Source organism: Dermacentor albipictus, chromosome 8, assembly GCF_038994185.2.
Source record: "Dermacentor albipictus isolate Rhodes 1998 colony chromosome 8, USDA_Dalb.pri_finalv2, whole genome shotgun sequence".
Classification (NCBI taxonomy): domain Eukaryota; kingdom Metazoa; phylum Arthropoda; class Arachnida; order Ixodida; family Ixodidae; genus Dermacentor; species Dermacentor albipictus.
Window position 1 is genome coordinate 34,579,902 of NC_091828.1, and position 17,241 is coordinate 34,597,142.

The window sequence follows — 17,241 nt, forward strand, 5'->3', positions numbered from 1 at the left end:
GTGACCTCGTAATAATAAAATAGGGTTAAATGAACGACACTAGCATGGGGTGACATGATTTTTTTTCCAGGCAGGAAAAAAAGCCGCGTAACTTCGGTGTTTAAAAGTAAACAACGAACAACGATCCATGAGTGTTCCCGTAGCCATAGAAGAGAAGTGTACAATAGACTAAATAGACTAAGTAGACAATAGACGGCAGTAGACAGCTCTTCTTGCAGGCCAGTCGTTTCCAATTATATAGATATCCCGGTAGCTAGCAAAAATACAAAGCTAAACATTGCTAACCATTATCCCCCCTGCGAACGATATTAAAACGAACCTGTCAATGCCTGCTTCTTCGGCTTTTCCGCAACTGCTCTCTTGCGAATGCGAATGGCTCCCACATTAGATGGCATTGGTATACACCACTACTAATGGTCATTCCTGCGTCACCATGTCGTCTTGCTCGTTTCATTGTCGTCTTTCTGTCGTCGTAATCACAGTATCGCCATTCCATTTCCATTATTTCATTTCATTTCATTTATTCAACCTTAAGGGCCCGAAGGCATTACATAAGGGGGGGCGTGCATCAAAGTAAAACAGCTTCATAAAAAAGTTACATAATAAAGTGCACATTAGTTGTAATAGGTACATAAAAAGAAAATTTCAAAAAAGAAGAAGGCGGAACATATACACAATAACAACAAGGCGATAAATAAATAGAAGTGGTATTCATGTGGTTATGTTGGCATTATCAAAATCGTTTAGTTTTTCGCGGAATGTTTTGCGATCACTGCACGAAACAATGTGATCCGGGAGTGCGTTCCAAAGTGTTATGGCATGGGGGAAGAATGAGCTGCTCATCGCCGCCGTCCGGCACTTTATCGCCGCCAAGGGGCGACTATGAGATAAACGGGATGATGTTCTAAACGGGCGTTTTAAGAGGGCGTGTCCTGAATGGGTGAAATAAAAGAAAGTGTGAAGAAGGCAAAGACGAGAAGTTACGCGCCGTGAAGCAAGCAATGGGAGAGACAAAGTTTGTTTTAAGGTGGTTACGCTGATATGTCTAGAATATTGTGACGTAATGAAGCGAGCAGCGCGGTTTTGTATGGCTTCTAAGTCATCGGCGAGATAAGCTTGTGAGGGATGCCAGATAGATGATGCGTACTCAAGTTTGGGTCGCACATACGTTTAATATGCTAGTTTTTTTTATTTCAGACGATGCAGATTTTAGGTTACGTCGTAAATACCCTAGTGTGCGTGAAGCTTCGCAGCGAATTGTTTGGATATGTTTCACCCATGAAAGTGATGGCGTCATATGAACTCCTAGATATTTGTAAGTACACGTGTGATCAATAGGAACAGAGTTAATGCGATAAGTGTGGTGTACGGTGGTGTGTTTGCGCGTGAAAGATATTACCTTGCATTTAGTGAGGTTAAGAGGCATGTGCCATTTTTCGCACCAAGAAGCGATAGTATCAAGGTCGTGCTGTAGGGCGATTTTGTCGTTAGATGTATGAAGGGGGTTATAAAGAACGCAATCGTCTGCGAAAAGCCGCAGCTTCGTTGATATGTTAGTGGGAAGGTCATTTATGTAAATCAAAAACAATAGAGGAGATAAACCTGCGCCTTGGGGAACCCCGGAAGTTACACTGGTAAGGGTTGACTGAAAATTGTTAGCATACGTAAACTGAACGCGTCCTGTTAAAAAATTTTCAATCCATTTGATAATCTCGGGGCGGATACCGAGAGAGGATAACTTTGCAAGGAGATGGTTGTGAGACACGTGGTCAAAGGCCTTAGAAAAATCTAGAAAAATTGCATCTATTTGAAGGTGATCGTCCATGTGTAGTAGTAGGTCGTGGGTAAATTCGGCAAGTTGAGTTTCGCAAGACAAACATTTACGAAAACCGTGTTGTAAAGGGTAAAAAAAATTGATTGATTCTAGGTAATCCATTAGGTTAGATGCTATAATGTGCTCAAGGAGCTTAGATGGGACACTGGTTAGAGAGATCGGACGGTAATTAGTAGGGTTATCGCGCCTTCCTGCTTTAAAAATGGGAATTACCTTCGCTTTTTTCCAATCGTCGGGAACGTTTCCTGTGTTTAAAGATTGTTTGAATATAAGGTACAAAAATTTTGTAGAAAGAGTTATAGTACTTTTAAGTAATTTGCTGTTTATGTCGTCGCAGCCAGCTGAGGATGATATTTTAAGAGAGCGAATTAGATTAGATATGCCATCTGGGTTTAGTTGCACTTCAGGCATTGTTTTTGCCGAGAAGCTAGGTAAAGGTTCCATAGTGCAGGGATTAGGAACGTGAAATACCGACTTGAAGAACTCATTTAGGGCTGCTGCGGAATTAGTAGGGCTTATTAATTCGTCATCTGAGTCAACGATATTTATTTCGTTAGTTTGTTGTTTCGTGGAGATGACACGCCAGAATTTGTTTGGGTTTGAGCGAAGCATTGTAATTAGGTCAACAGAGAAGAATTTGTCCTTGGCCTCATTTATTGCTTTAATATATTCAGTCTCACAGAGGCGGTGTCGCTCCCATGCTTCTGGACTATTTCTACTCTTGGCGGTTCTGTAGAGGCGTTTTTTCCGGTTAAGTAGTGATTTCAAGTGTTTGTTAAACCATGGGTTATTTGAGTCGGACTTAATAATTATTGTAGGGACATATTTGTTTTTTAAGCTTAGCAATGTGTTTTTATAGAGCTCCCAATTAGCATTTACAGAACGGGTTGCGTAGGACTTTTCGAAATGTTCATAAAAGTGAGTGAGTTCATGATTGATTAGCTGAAAGTTTCCTCTATTATAGTCGGTGATTAATTTCTTCGTAGGTGATCTTCTTTTTAGTGGTATAGAAAGGGATACATGAAGAAGGTTGTGGTCGCTAATTCCGGGCAGTATTGTCACACTTGATATATCATCAGGGCAGCTGGTGAGTAAAAGATCAATTGTGTTATCGCCTCTAGTGGGGCTGGTTATTGTTTGATGGAGGTTGAAGTCTAGCGCCAAGTCTAGGAATTGTTTGGATTCATTCAATGGCGATTGATTAGTTACTGAAAGGAGGGCCCAATTGATGTGAGGGTAGTTAAAATCACCGAAAAGAAAAATGGGCGCATCGGGGAATTTGTCTTTTATGTTTGTAAGGGAACTGCGAAGGTGATCACAAAAAAGCGGATGACTGTCTGGTGGTCTATAGCAAATGCCGTATATTGATTTTACCGAGGAATTATGTACACATACCCATGTTAGTTCTAAATTGGGATCATGGCAGATGAGTGAGGACGATAGGTTGTTGTTCACTGCTATAAGGACGCCGCCTCCTCTCCTTTCCTTGCGGTCATGCCGGTATAGCGTGAAATTCTGATTTAAGGGGAAAACTTCACAATCTTTGATGTTGTCAGTCAACCATGTCTCCGTGAGAAGAATTAGGTCTGCGTCGATGTCTGTGATAAAACCGTGTAGCTGTTCACGTTTCGGAATTACACTTCTGATGTTTGTGAACCCAATGTTTACATTTACTGACAAAGATGAACGGTTGCTTGAACGACCTGTGTTGTTTAGTTTGTGTCATTCGGTGTACGTATCAGCCTTGTCACGCGACGGATGTGCGGAAGGTACTAATGCAGGGGGTTTTGCGCATTCTAGGACAGCATCGGTTGCAGTGTCATAAAAATATGACTTATTGCCTACGTAAAGTTTGTCAACAGAAAGCTTAAACGCACAATTTTGAGGGCGTATGAACTGGATTAATTTGGAGCGCGCGTGGCGAGTAGAGGGAGCGAAATCTTCTCTGATAGCGTAGTCCGTTCCTTTCAGTTGGCGGCCGCAAGCAAGAATGTTTTCTTTAGTCTTGTAGTGATTTAGCTTTACAATAATTGGTCTCTTCTTTTCGTTACCATATTTGCCTAGGCGGTGCGCACGTTCAATGGCGTTTCCGTCCAATTGCAGTTTCAAAGTGTCAGCGCAAAGTTTTAGGATCTTTTTTTCACACTCTTGCCAAGTTTCTTTTTCTGTGTCATCGAAACCAAGAAATAGAAGATTGTTCCTGCGCATTCGATTGTTAGTGTCGTTGCTAGACGCTTTCAGAACCGCGATGTCACGCTTAATTTGAATTGCCTCGTGGGCAGCTGGATCGGGATTGGTTTTCGAGTTTGCGATTTCCAGTGCGGCTAGCCGGTTGCTAATTTCTGTGAGCATTTTGTCCTGTGCTAACTGAGCGGTTTTCAGGTCATTAAGTTCGGTCCGCATAGTATCTTGGCATTCTCTGAGTTTAGTTATGACAGCTTGAATTTCTTTGGTAGGACCGGGGTTCAGCTCTATGTCACCGGAAAGAATCAATAGCAGGTAGTATAGCAAATTGAAGGCAACAGCATCCGTACACATGCGAATAGCGCGGCCCCAATCGGGGTCGTAGGGGCACGACACCGCAACAAGATAACGGTTGTCACTCCGGTACTCGGCTGAGTAGCGGAGGTAACTAACCTGCAGAAATAGACGTGGGGTGAGCATGGTGTTGCATGCGGTGTCGTGCCCCAAGTGGTCGATTCGTTGCTGCGCCTTAAGTAGCCTGTGCTCGGAATGCGTGACCGGTGACGTAATCGATGATAGGGGTTGCCAGGCCAGGAGAAGAATCCGGGCTGGGTCTGGGATTTCCGGGGGTGTCGGCGGGTCCGTAGGCCATTCAACGATGCAGTCGCCTGCCTCGTGAAGGCACAGGGTGCTGGGCTGTGGCAGAAGCTCAAGGGAAGAGCACGAACCAGGCGATAGGCAGCACATGAGCATCTGCAGAAATAGACGTGGGGTGAGCATGGTGTTGCATGCGGTGTCGTGCCCCATTTCATACATTTGTCGTAACGCTCTCGTCGTCATTGCTCAGTTGTCATTGCGTCGTTGTAATTCCAGCATTGCCACCACATTGTCATCACGCCACCCTTGTCACGCCGCGCCGACATGCAGTCATCGTGATCGTACTGTCGTCGCTGCTTTGTCATCATGCCGTCGACCTTGGGCCATTGTCATCCCGGCTGTCTGATGGCTACAGTCTTGAACCACTAGCTGGCGCTGGGCGAAGTTCAAACGAACACAGCATATTGTACGAATTGAGGCGCACCGCGCCGGCAGCTGATGTACGTAAGTGCGGAGGGAGCTCCAACGTCAAGACGCCATCGATGCTTTGCCGTCGTCGTCATTTCATTGCATTCATACCATTATAGTCATTTCTTCGCTGCCATGTCATCGTCATTCTTCCGCCATCTATCGCCATCAATGCGTCATCGAACCGTCGCCACCAATCCGCCATCTTTGAGTTATCGTCGTCATACCGTCTGTGTTCCACCTTCGTACTCATTCCATCGTCTTCATTGCTTCAACGTCACAAAGACACCGTCGTGCCGCCGTGGTCAATACGTCATCGTGAATGTGTCGTAGTGATTGATACCTGTATTGTTTTTGTATTGTCGTCATGCCCCTGTGGTGATACCGTCGTCCTCATTCCGGCATCGTTTTCCTGGATTCGTCATCCAACTGACGTCATGCCAACTTCAACACGCCGTCGTCACTAAAGCATCGTCATACCATTGTAATCATTTTACCAGACTCGTCACATTTTCGCCATGCGATCGTCCCGCCACTGTCTCCATTCAATCGTCGTCGTACCATCGGCTTCATTTCAGCATTGGCATCAAGTTGTCGTCACACTGTCATGGTCACTCCAGCGTAATCATGCCATGGTAGTCAAGCTGTCGTCGTAATAATGTCAAGTCAATAAGTCAAGCCGTCGTCGTCATCGTGCAGTTCTCCTGATGCTGCTGCTCCCGTTCCACAGTGGTCATTTTAACATCGTGTGTCCAGAGTGGTCATACCAGCGTCGCCAAGCGATCGGGGTCATTCCAGCGCCGCCATTACATTGTCGTCACTCAATCGTCTTCATGTAATCGTGGTTGTTAATCGTCCTCATTGCTTCGTGCTTCGCAGACTTGTGTGACATGCTCATGATCGAGTACCGCAGGAATGATCATGGGAGTGAAATATGTTAAGAGAGGTGGTTACTAGTGAAACTTTGTCTAAGAGCATCCTGTCATTTGTACTTGGATACGGTAACGAAGCAAGAACTTTTCGTAAATCTTTGCATCAACACATGGATAAGGTGCTAAAGAGCGATAAGGGCTTACAATAGCCGGATGAAATATGATAACGTTTATAGACGTAGATACGGGTCGGTTCAAGTCCAGCAGGGTTGATAACAACCGATAAGAGTTGATAAGAGTCGGATCATGTTTGATAAGATTTAAAAGGACAAATAAGTGGCGATAAGGATCGGATTGACTGTGATAAGGTTGATGCCTAGTGTAAAGGGTTGAAAACGCTCTGGTTGAGTCTGATACGGTTAATACCAACCGATAATGCTTGATAAGGGCTTATATTGCTCGGATAAAGTTTCATAACATGGAGAATGACACTGGGCGGCGCGGAGATGAGCAAGTTGCACAATGCTTGTCTATACTTGCACAACTCCCGAAGGAATTTCATCATGAATCAAATGCAAACGCGAAGCCGCCTCTTCCAGGAAACAATTTTTGTTAGTATAGAGGTTTGTCTGTGCTGTACCTTTATCTAGTAACATGTATTTCGTGCTGCGAAAGATGCATTCCGTCAAAACCAACTAGCACAGCTGTTGTTTCCCTCAGAAGTCACTATTGAAGGGAACGAGGTGTTCACCTTGAGAGCCTTCTGCATTGAATCTTGGCGGTGTCGTAACCGCACTGCATACTCAGCATTCTTCGTAGGAGCACCCTGGAATGGCGATATAGCCATCATTCGCAGCTCGGCTATCTGTGCAGCAGTCAATGAATGTCTTACACGCGCAAAGGAGGCTATTATTTGCATTTGATGTCACTCAAATCACAGTGCCCTTATTAATTTATCGCCACCGTGTTCCTCGCCACTATTACTATGCCATTGTCGGCGTTGTGATCGCGTCAGCGTAATCTGTTGCATACAGGTGGATTACTTTTCCCAATATTGTTACGCGAACGAACAATTAATAACAGGAGGCTATTCAAAAGGTATATTTACAAAGGATAACTGCAGCGATGGCCAGTTCAGCCGAAAGCTCGAGAGCCAGAGAGCGTTTGTCGTCTTCATCTTGGCGCCCGTGTGCATCGTCCACAAGAAACACGCAATATGCATATTTGAATATTACCGGAGTTCGGCGTAAAATTCCGGGAATTGAGAAAACTGAGCCCTGGCATTCCCGTGTCTCGCCTTCCTTCATCCGTTGTTTCTTTTTTTTAGCGCCTTCATTGTAATCATTGAGACAAGCCAGGAAAGAGCTGCCGTCTTATCCATCAATATCTATCCAACAAAGGATGTGTCAGGCTGGAGCTAACGAGAAGAGGACAAGTAATCTTCATGGGACTACATGACAAGTCACCTTGTCGACTGCGTTTGAAAATTTCATCATATAACAAAGACAAGTCTGCTTGAAAAAAGAAAGATTGGTTCACGTCTGGGGAGACATCTCCGCTTCGACCACTTAAAGCCGTTTTATTCCCGTGAACTTTGCTCTTGTTCGGATTTTAGCAAAAGTGTGTGAGTTCCCAACCTAAGAAGTCACCAAAGGCTGGTGATTTGATGAAACTTACTCTCTGTTCCCAAATCAGGGCCAAGCTTTACTGTGGACTCGGCATCCTCCTCGACCATGACAGCATTGAGCTTAGCGCTCCAGTCTCTTCGCGCGGGTGACTGCGAGGCCGCCATCGTGGGAGGCTGCAGTATCTTGCTCAATCCGCTCACAACGCTGACCTTGTACCGCTTCGGCCTGCTGTCGGACGACGGAAGGAGCAAGTCGTTCGACGAGAAAGGTAAACTTTTGATAGCTATCTAGTCATTCTACAGGATTGCTTGCCCATATGGAAAGAAATAGGTAGCGCAGCAAATGAGAGCGCGTGGCACGGTTGTTCGCGGCTTCTTTCTGTAAATAAACAGGGGCGGCAGGTGGCGCCACTCGGGACTCTTCGAGCCTATTATCCTTCATCATACTTGAGACCTGGCCCACGGGAGAACTACGTCCGCGGATTTTATGGGGCTCGCTGCGGGAGTGACATTATTCGTTGTTAGGCATCGCGGTGGCTTTGGAATCTGTTCGGAAATTCGCTGTGGGCGGCTAGATAGACAGTGAAACTGACAGCGGTAATGTTAAGAATCATTCCAATTATGACGAAGTACTGTACTGGCTAACATTTTCCTGGCCAGCATTGATCGTGATCTGGTGTGTTATTTGGACGACAAGATGGTTCTTAAGGTTTTTAGATACGTGGACGATTATTTGGTGATGTTTAAGAAGCAACCCGGTTTGACACACACGGTTACCGTGCAAGAGACCTTATCTGTCTTTAAACGACACGGGAGGGGTCTAACCTTCACCCACGAATTACCTGAACAAGATAGATTGCAGTTTTTAGATATTAACATCACTTTAACACCAGATCACACGTGTTGGATGTACTCACCACGAGCCCGGAAAGACCTGTTGCCTTTTGAGTCCGCTCATTCTAAGACGGTAAATGAACGACTAAGGGAACACAAGCTCTCTATGGTTAACGAAAAAGGGTCAAATTTGCCCTTACATTGCGGCGCATGCCCTTTGGCTACGCCTGATAAAGCATGCCAGCCTTTGCTGGCTAGAACCAAAATCTTAAGGCGCAGTCGTAACCAGGTAGCACGTGAACTCGCAGAAGCTTTTTACATTGATAAGTCAGGTGATGATTGTGTAAGCGATTCCAGGATAAATTTGTATAAGAAAGAAAAAACGTTCTTGGCATCTGCGCTTAGGCAATGAGTAGGCAATAAGAATCTAGGTATATATATTTGTGTTCCTTCTGAATAAAATCAGTCGCGAGTTTGCGCCCGTCCATGTCCTTACTCGTCCGTGTCTTTTTTAGCGCAATTCCCTTCCTTAAGTATGACGAAGTGAAGGCGCGATTAGAGGTAAAAAATTATGGTGGCTACTACGATGTCCGATTATGAAAAAGCTGGCAAAGAAGACAGCATCGAATTCAGGTGGCAGGCCACACACAAAACTTTCCTTTAAATCAGCAGCCAGGATTGATATAACTATTTTCTCCTCAATAAGCATGTGTTAAATACCCAATCAACTATTAAATTTCAGAAAATGGCTCATTTTATTTTTTGACCGGCAATTTTTGTCATAATATGTGTTAAAAGAGCTAGTGGCGCCAGCACCTATAAGTAACTAATGAATTGCTGAATTGAACGAAGCTTTGGTATTTATGTAGCTCAGTGTGGGACGTATGCAATGAATTAGAAAAATGCGATGTGTTAAATATTAATGAAGGAATGCTCGAAAAACTAAACAAAGTCGAAAACGTTGCCAATTTGGACCAAATTTATTGGCAAAATGAGCTGTAAATAAAGAAATATTGCATGAATTTCTTTTTTTTTTACTTTCATGCGCCTACCTCTACGTGAGAAATGAGTGCGCATATTTTCATATCAAGATATTCATTTCAAAAGCTTATCAAAGCTTGCGTAACATGATGTGGAGGAAAGTCTTGTTTTGAAGAAAACCTAAACGGATCTTTCAACTCTGTGAAAGATGTCAAAACAACGCAGAGGCCTAAAATCCACCAGCTTGATAGCTGGGAACCCCCATGAGACGCTTTAGAGTCTCCTTTGGTTAGATGGCTGCTCGGTGACATCATAAAATGAGAAAAAGCATTCTCAATAATATCTATATATAGAAACTAGTACTGATTTACGGTTTCGCATTACGAAGGTATGGGTTGGAAAACTCACTGTAAATCGCAAACTAATGTGAGTTGGAAGATATCGTTTTTCAATGTGATGCTTAATGGATTTGTATGTACAAATGTAAGAAACATAAAAGAAACAATCAATCTTGTGCAAAAAAAATTTACTTGTCACGGTGTCCTACCACCTTAAAGTGCGATGCAGGTTACCTGTGAGTATCCAAAGAGGGTGGCGACTGAGAAGCCTATCAGGAAGCGTGGTGCAAACTTTGCCTCCTCACATGAATGTGCAGTTGAGCTTCTGTTTTTCGTCTATAAATCACGTTGTGATTTTGCTTTCGGGAGCTGCGGGGGCGGGGGCTCGCATGAGCGAGCTGTAAATTATAGGTATTACTAGCTTCTTTCATCGTTTTTATCAACCTGAGGTGGCATCAAGCTGCATAATTTAATTGCAAACGTGCTACAATATTTAACTTGAAGCTGTCTTCATAGCTGTCAAATGGCTTCGAAGCCGGCCACAAATGGAGCACCCCCTCAACCGCACACTTGCCACCGGACCGACAAAGGCAATATGTAGAGGGACATAAAGCATCGTTTCCCTCATCCTCTCTCCCGCACAGAAGGTGCTGCGACTTCTTCAACAGCACACTGGGGGCGTGTATAACTGTAGGCACTTCCTTGAGAGTCACATGAAGCGTCTTCCCCTCTTTCTCATAAGCACGCAGCCCGATAATGCGTCTACTTCAACGCTGCACGCGCCTGTGTGAGAATTCCCTCGTGTACGTTGCGCTGGTATGTCGTACGTTGTACGCGACGGGGTGATACGGTATTCTACTACGCAGGGTGTTCCGAGGCTCATTTCGCAATCGTGGTTAACAGGACGGGTGTATCGAGCTGTATGCTTCATTATGTTGATGCTGATGGTTTTTGAGCAATTTGGAACCACGCTAAACTAAGGCCCCCCGAAACCAAAACGCAGGAGCACGTTATCAGGACCCGTATTCGCCAAAACGCCATTTGGCTAGACCTGTTTTTCATTGGCGCGTGGCAGCCAATCACGTTGTTAGGGAAGGTGGCCGAGCCATGACAGACAACACTTACGAACGAGAACCATTGTGCATTCGCTCCCGCATACACTGTGCGGCAGACATTCCTCGTTAACTTATAGTCCCAGAGTACGTGGGATATGCGTAGCGATTTAACTCTTTACTGGTTGTTCCGTACCGCATTTTCATCCGCTCATCAAACAGATTTGCAAGAACGCTCAGTTTTATTACATTCCTTGCATCCTCAAGACCAATAAAAAAGATAGCGTAAGAATCGCTTTGAAAATACTTAATTTTACAAATAGCGCTATTCTGTACAAAAACGCGGAATCTGCACCTGAAATCCAAAAACTGCATCCGACACGCTAACGTAAAGATGCAGTCCGCAAACGCCCCGACGCTTATCATGCAGAGCTCTCCTTTTTTCTCGTCCTTTTTTGCTTGCAAGTTTCACAACCTTTAGGCAATATGTTGTCAGCACACATTCGACAAGAATAGTTTAGGTGTGTATGCGACATGTCGTAAAAGCAATTAATGGCGCTCTTGCTTCTCATTCCGCACAGAGTGTTGAACAAGCATTTACAAGTGTAGCTAGAGGGACGGTAGGAGATATGAGACGTTTTTTTTTCCCCTAAATGCCTTGTTTTTTTTTTTGAGATTGTCGCAACAGATTTAGGAATGTTAGTAGCTCGTCCGCTTGGTATGTCTTGCATTTTTTTAAGTTCTCTATTCCCCAATTCTGCCATCTTGTGCGTAGTAATGCAAACAAAGCCGAGAGCACCTGATCAATTCTGATAAGTTGTGAATGCGAAAGCAGTAATGTCCAAGTGAACGCTTCTGAGTGGTTGTTCTAGTTTTGCGCGGCGAGCAATGTACCAGCCAGCAAGCAGCCACATCCTGCGGTGCCAACGCCGCATGCCACCGACGTCCTACGCGAGATGAGACCGAGGAAGCAGTAGCGGCCACCGGGGCCCGCAGGCGTGCGCGCGGGAACTAAACCTGCGGAGGTGAGAAAAGAGGTAAAGACTGCGCGCAGGCTTCCGTAAGCGAGAGCGGCGATGACGCGGCGTCGCGGTGGTGCCCTCCCCATCACACCACACCTAGCGTGCTGCTGGGGCAGCTGGTGTTCCCTTTCGCCCGATCTGCTCCGTCGAGGCGTGCTCGAGACGTGGAGTCACAGCCAATGGGAATTTGGACGCCGTTTCGCTGTTGCAGACTGCAAACGCCACCTTGTTCGCTCTTTGAGCCATTTGGTGCTTCCCATCGAAATAGAAATTGAGGAATCGTTTTAGACTGGCAGAATAAATGGTGTGGGCCCCGCATAAGAAAGTGACTAGTGGGAGAGTTTTGAAGCGCTTGCCATAAGACCATTTTTTTCTACTTTTGCGGAAAATCCAATCCAATGTCAAACGCGTGAACGAGCGTCGAAGCACTTCGCTTAATTTACGCGAAATGGTGGGCGAAACATGTCACCTGGTTCAGCCGTTCATTGCTATACAAGCCTACTCGTGCGGCGATCACTGGCTCAGCACGTTACGGCAAGTGCTTTCCTCCTTTTGCTCCAGTACCTTCATTCACTAGAAATATTTGCACTAACATAGACAAGCCGTTCGGTTGTAAACACATCGTCTAAAAACCATGCATATCTTTTTGCGCAGCGGACGGTTACGTGCGGAGTGAAGCCGTAGGAACCATATTCCTTCAGCGGGGTTCCGAAGCACGCAGGATCTACGCCAGGTTGGTTAACGCGAAGGCCAACGCAGACGGCTACAAGGTTCAAGGTGAGGTTTGCTTCTATGGGCGCCGAAGACAGTGTGCGTGAAAATAATTGTGTTCGAGTGCGTAGCGCCATGCAGCGCATGCGCCAGCACCACCGCTTCTTCTTTCACGTGCCTGTCTACGTCACGGTACTCAGCTGCCTCTTCTCCTGTCCCGTGAGGTGAACACCATATCCATGACCCTTAGAGCGACGGCTGCGTTGCGGAAGATAGATTACATTTCCACTTGGATAAAGGCCAACTCTTCTTTAATTTTTTGTATGGCAGCTCTTCAGACCCCTATAGTGCACTGACATCCGTACGGGCCTGCTCACACCTTTAACACAGCCTTAAAACCAACCACCATTGCAAATAACTAACTTGGCTTTCAATCCGTGGCCAGTTTTAATGCGCAAGCCTTCTTTTGCCAGCTCCCCAGACCTATAACGCGAAAGGTGCAAGGCCTTTTATCTACGAAATAATGCGTAATTTGCTAAGACATTTAATCGTTATGATAATGTAAATCTAGATGATGGGTCGCTTTCAAGCAAAAAGGAGCAAGTTAAAGAAAAAATTGGAGGACGCTTAAGCTTCCCCTTCAAGAGTGGAACGCGATCGCGTTCCCATCCACCTGCCAAGGGGTGTAAGACTGCGCTACAGCGCAGTGATCACCTAAGAGGCGTCCCGCATCAGACTTTGCACCCTCCAATCACGCGGTGAGCGCCGAGCTATGGAGCGTTCGGCGCTGCAACGAAACGTGCGCCTGAGCAAGCGGAACGAACCAAAGAACTCGGTGTCTCGAAGGGAGAAACAATCTACGCGACCCAAACGTCGTGGTCAGGGGGCTGATGCGATCATGGGGCTGACGCCTCGATGGGATCGTCCTCTATCTCTCTTGGGAGCACCACGCAGACGCATGACTCTTCGCCAGCAGCACGGTACACATCGCAGGGGATGCTTTCTCACCAGACGCGCAGCGATCACGCCAGCGTCCCGCATCGGACGCTGCACCTAGGAATCGCGCTGTGAGCGGAAAGAGGAGCCGCGTCGCCTAAACACGAGGGTTCGAGTGACGCACGCTGGAAGTTGAAAGGGGAGAGAGCGAGAAAGCTTATTAAACGCAAGGGTATTAGGGCATCCTCGCACCGGTCCCCGCACGGCCCCGATGCGCTCAAACGAGACAAAAGGGAGAAGCGGGCGAGTGGCATGCCACCTCTCGGGGCAGCGCCGTAGATTGCGAGGAGGGGGTCTTCGGTGTTTGCCGCAAGATGGCACTGCGTGTGCGCCAAGCGCGGAAGAAATGTAGTGGAAGCGTACTTCGGTACTCGTTTAACTGCGATTTCTGTAATTTACATGTTCATAATTACCGGTATACACCGCAGTATAACTTTCTTCGGCACGTTTCTTAGGCAACACCACATACACTAGAGGCTCTTTTGTCCCTCTTTGAACCATCCCTCTTGAAACATTGAACTCATGGCTGAGTGGTAGCGTCTCCGTCTCACACTTCAGAGACCCTGGTTCGATTCCTACCCAGACGATCTTGCAAGTTGTTCTTATTGATGACTTGCCTTCCACCATTTTTCGCTCACAGCCAACTCCGCTGACGCCGACGCCGACGACACCGGCTTTTCTGCGACACGAGCTCCTTAACGCTGTCGCGTTAAGAATAAAATACCCTGAGAGTACCCATAGTGATACATAGAACTGAGAAAATGAAAGGGGCCTTTATTGTAGGTGTGGGCCAACTTAACTATGGCGTTGGGTCAATCAGAAATATGCGGTTGTGTCAACTTGAAATTTGGAAGTGGGCCAAGTAAAATTTGGGTGTGGGGCCAGCTTGACACCTAAGGCTTGGCCAACTTAAATTTTTGACTTGGGCCAACTTGGAATCTGGGCATGGGCCAAGTAAAATTTGGCGTTGGGTCAACATAAAGTAGCGGGTGGGCCATCCTAAATTAGGGAGTGGGCCCACTTGAAGTTTGAGGATGGCCGAACCAAAATTTCGGAATGGGCTAGCTTAGGGGGTGGGCCAACATGAAGTTTGTATGTGGGCCAACTTAAGATTTTGGGGTAGCACAACGTGCAATTAAATGCTGCTGGGCGTCCTTCGAGTTTGGAACACCTCGCGGGCAAGCGAGCGCGTTGGGACGCTTGGCGCGTTTTTAGTGGGCCTTACCGAGGCGTAGTCAGAACACAGGCGAGAGCTTGCGTTGACAAGGAACGCGCGCAAAGCACAGGCTTGCGAGAGCGACAGCCAGGGTGACATGGCATCGCGGTGATGCACCTCACGCAAAGCCTCACGTGCTACTGTGACAGCTGGCGTTCCGTTTCAACTGCTCTGCTCCATGGAGGTGCGCTCGACGTTACGGCTCAACTGGTAAGATGACATTGAAAGGGCCGGATGCGGCGTGAAAATCTGGCCATTTTCCACTAAAGCCTAAACATTCTTTGCCACCGCGAAGGCCCTGGGTAGACGTGCATAAGCTAGGAAAAGCAAGTAAATAAAACTACGCAAAAACAAAATCACGGCCGAGCCAAACAATGCTTACGCTTTAGTAGGCAATTCTCAAAATTTCTGAAGCTTCTTTACCTATGTAATGCTACGGCATTATGGTAATGGCAGTGCTTGAGAAGTAATTAGCCATCTCTAACGTGACACGCTGGAACTATGTCGAATAATATGGTTACCTAAAATTTTTAGGACATGAATGAGAATTTTAGGAAATAAACCAGTTTGCCATGAATTATACTGATTCAGCACGTCGCGCATTCGAAAGTTTTCTTTCTTTTAAAAAAGTGACTAAGCTACATACTGCTGAGCCTCGGCGATCTAACGAGAACCAGATGTGCGATCGCGCAAACAGCTCGCTTTTCCGTTCGTTCGGTCTGGCTGCTACGTCACAAAGTGGGCCGTCCGCAAGATTTGTGAGAACGGGAGGGAGAGCACAGCCAATAAACGAGCGAGCCCAGCCCCGGAAGTTTGCGTCACCAGTTTGGGCTTCGATCGGGGACAATATATTACGTGCAGAATGTTTGTGATGCTTTAATAATTAAACACGTAATATAAGAAAAAAAACACTTTCTTTTGCAACATATAATCTGCGTCGGAAATGTGATGCGAGAGAAGAAAACTAATTTAAGCGGCATATATTTTGGTTTAGTCCGCTAGGTGGTATCGCACACGCCAAAACAAATTGGCAGGAGCGCGCAGTTCAATTGGCGATCATTGTTCATCGACTGCGAATCGTTATGTCGTCGCACAAAAATCTAAGACTTGACCCGCACGTGTCGCCGCACCAACGCGAACTGTTGGTCGCGTTCATAGAGGGCCATCCGTACCTTGTGCGGACATCGCGCGCGCTGACCCAAGAGCGTCCCGTCGACACAGGGCCGGTATTTTGTAGCGATGCCTTTTCCGATTCTATGCTTTTTCAGGCTTTTTGCGCTAAGCCAGTGGTCAGAGCGACGGTCTGCCCCCACTATCAACGGGATCAGGCCGCCGTGTGTGGTGGATGATAAGAATAGCATAGAATAAGGCATAAGGCATCGCTACAAAATAGCGGCCCAGGCCACTACACCGGGAATGCGGCCGCGATCCGTAAAGGCCGCCTTTGCACTTGGCTTGCCGGCCGTTGTCAACGGGAAGCTCACCCAACCCTGTTGCCGGCGCATCCCGGTTATTGTTTCCGCAACTGCGCGAATGGTCTCGCTCACGGAAGCCAGCCCTATGGATACAAATTCTTCGCTGCCAATGGATCTTTGGAAGCTCCCCGTCGCGAACGGAGAGCACAAAGCACCTTGCCTTGCGTCGTGATGCCACCGGTCCGAAGGCCACCCATAACGTCTTCCAATTGCTCGCAGAACCACCGTACAGTGCTCTTCGAGAGCCTGAATTGCTCGCGGAACTCTTCCTCGGTAAGCTCGTCAAATGCGTCCCGAGAGATGCGTCGCCGAGGCTGCCCGAGAGACTCCAAAAGCGCGATAATAGGAGCTGTCATCGTGACTCGTGAGCGTCAAACCGCCGAACAATGAACGCGATTCTCTGAGCACAACGTGAAACGGCGAGCATTCTCGACAAATGAGGTCAGATCAAACAACATTAAAAAGAAGAACACTAGTTATATTTATCACAGCGCAGGCACAACATTTAATTTCACTGTGATCACAGTTGTTTTCAATAATTAACATCGCTAACGTTCTGCAGTGGCGGATCGCGCTTTAATCTAAAAAAACTGGACCCCCGGCAGGGCCAACCAAGCTCGGCGAGCGACGACATTACGAGCAGACGACAGGCGCATCGTCTGCTACTAGCGCTGCTATGGCAACGGCCATTCATTCTTCGAAACGAATGCCCTTGTCGACCGTTCCACGATAGCGGCCGATTTCACTCGGTTTTGGAATGATTGACAGGAGTGTGACGTAAGCGCATTTTGTGGTCCCGCCCCGGCGCAATGACGGCCGTGACGAAACGCGCGGGCGCCAACGAATCACGAGAGGGCAAGCGAGAGAACGGAAAAGCGAGCTGTTTGCGCGATCGCACCCCAGCATCTAATCATCATCAGCATCTAATGACTGATAGTTACCTTGAAAGTGCTCTTAATACCTGTCGCGGTGGCTTAGTTACTATGGTGTCGCGCTGCTAAGGATGAGGTCGTGGAATGAAATCCAGGCCATGG

The 17,241-nt window shown here is 46.8% G+C and overlaps 1 protein-coding gene across 2 annotated transcripts in view; it reads left to right on the forward strand.

The window, feature by feature from the left end:
- Window positions 1-17,241, forward strand: part of LOC135901498 (fatty acid synthase-like) — a 104,237-nt gene that overhangs the window by 665 nt on the left and 86,331 nt on the right. Inside the window, exons 1-3 of one of the 2 annotated variants that reach the window (XM_070523254.1) lie at window positions 4,379-4,790; window positions 7,651-7,851; window positions 12,464-12,586. In XM_070523254.1, the coding sequence (XP_070379355.1) occupies window positions 7,689-7,851; window positions 12,464-12,586 (286 nt within the window). In that variant the 5' untranslated portion in view covers window positions 4,379-4,790; window positions 7,651-7,688. Of the gene's footprint in view, window positions 1-4,378; window positions 4,791-7,650; window positions 7,852-12,463; window positions 12,587-17,241 lie in introns of those variants that run through there. The other variant, XM_070523253.1, reaches the window with a different exon arrangement.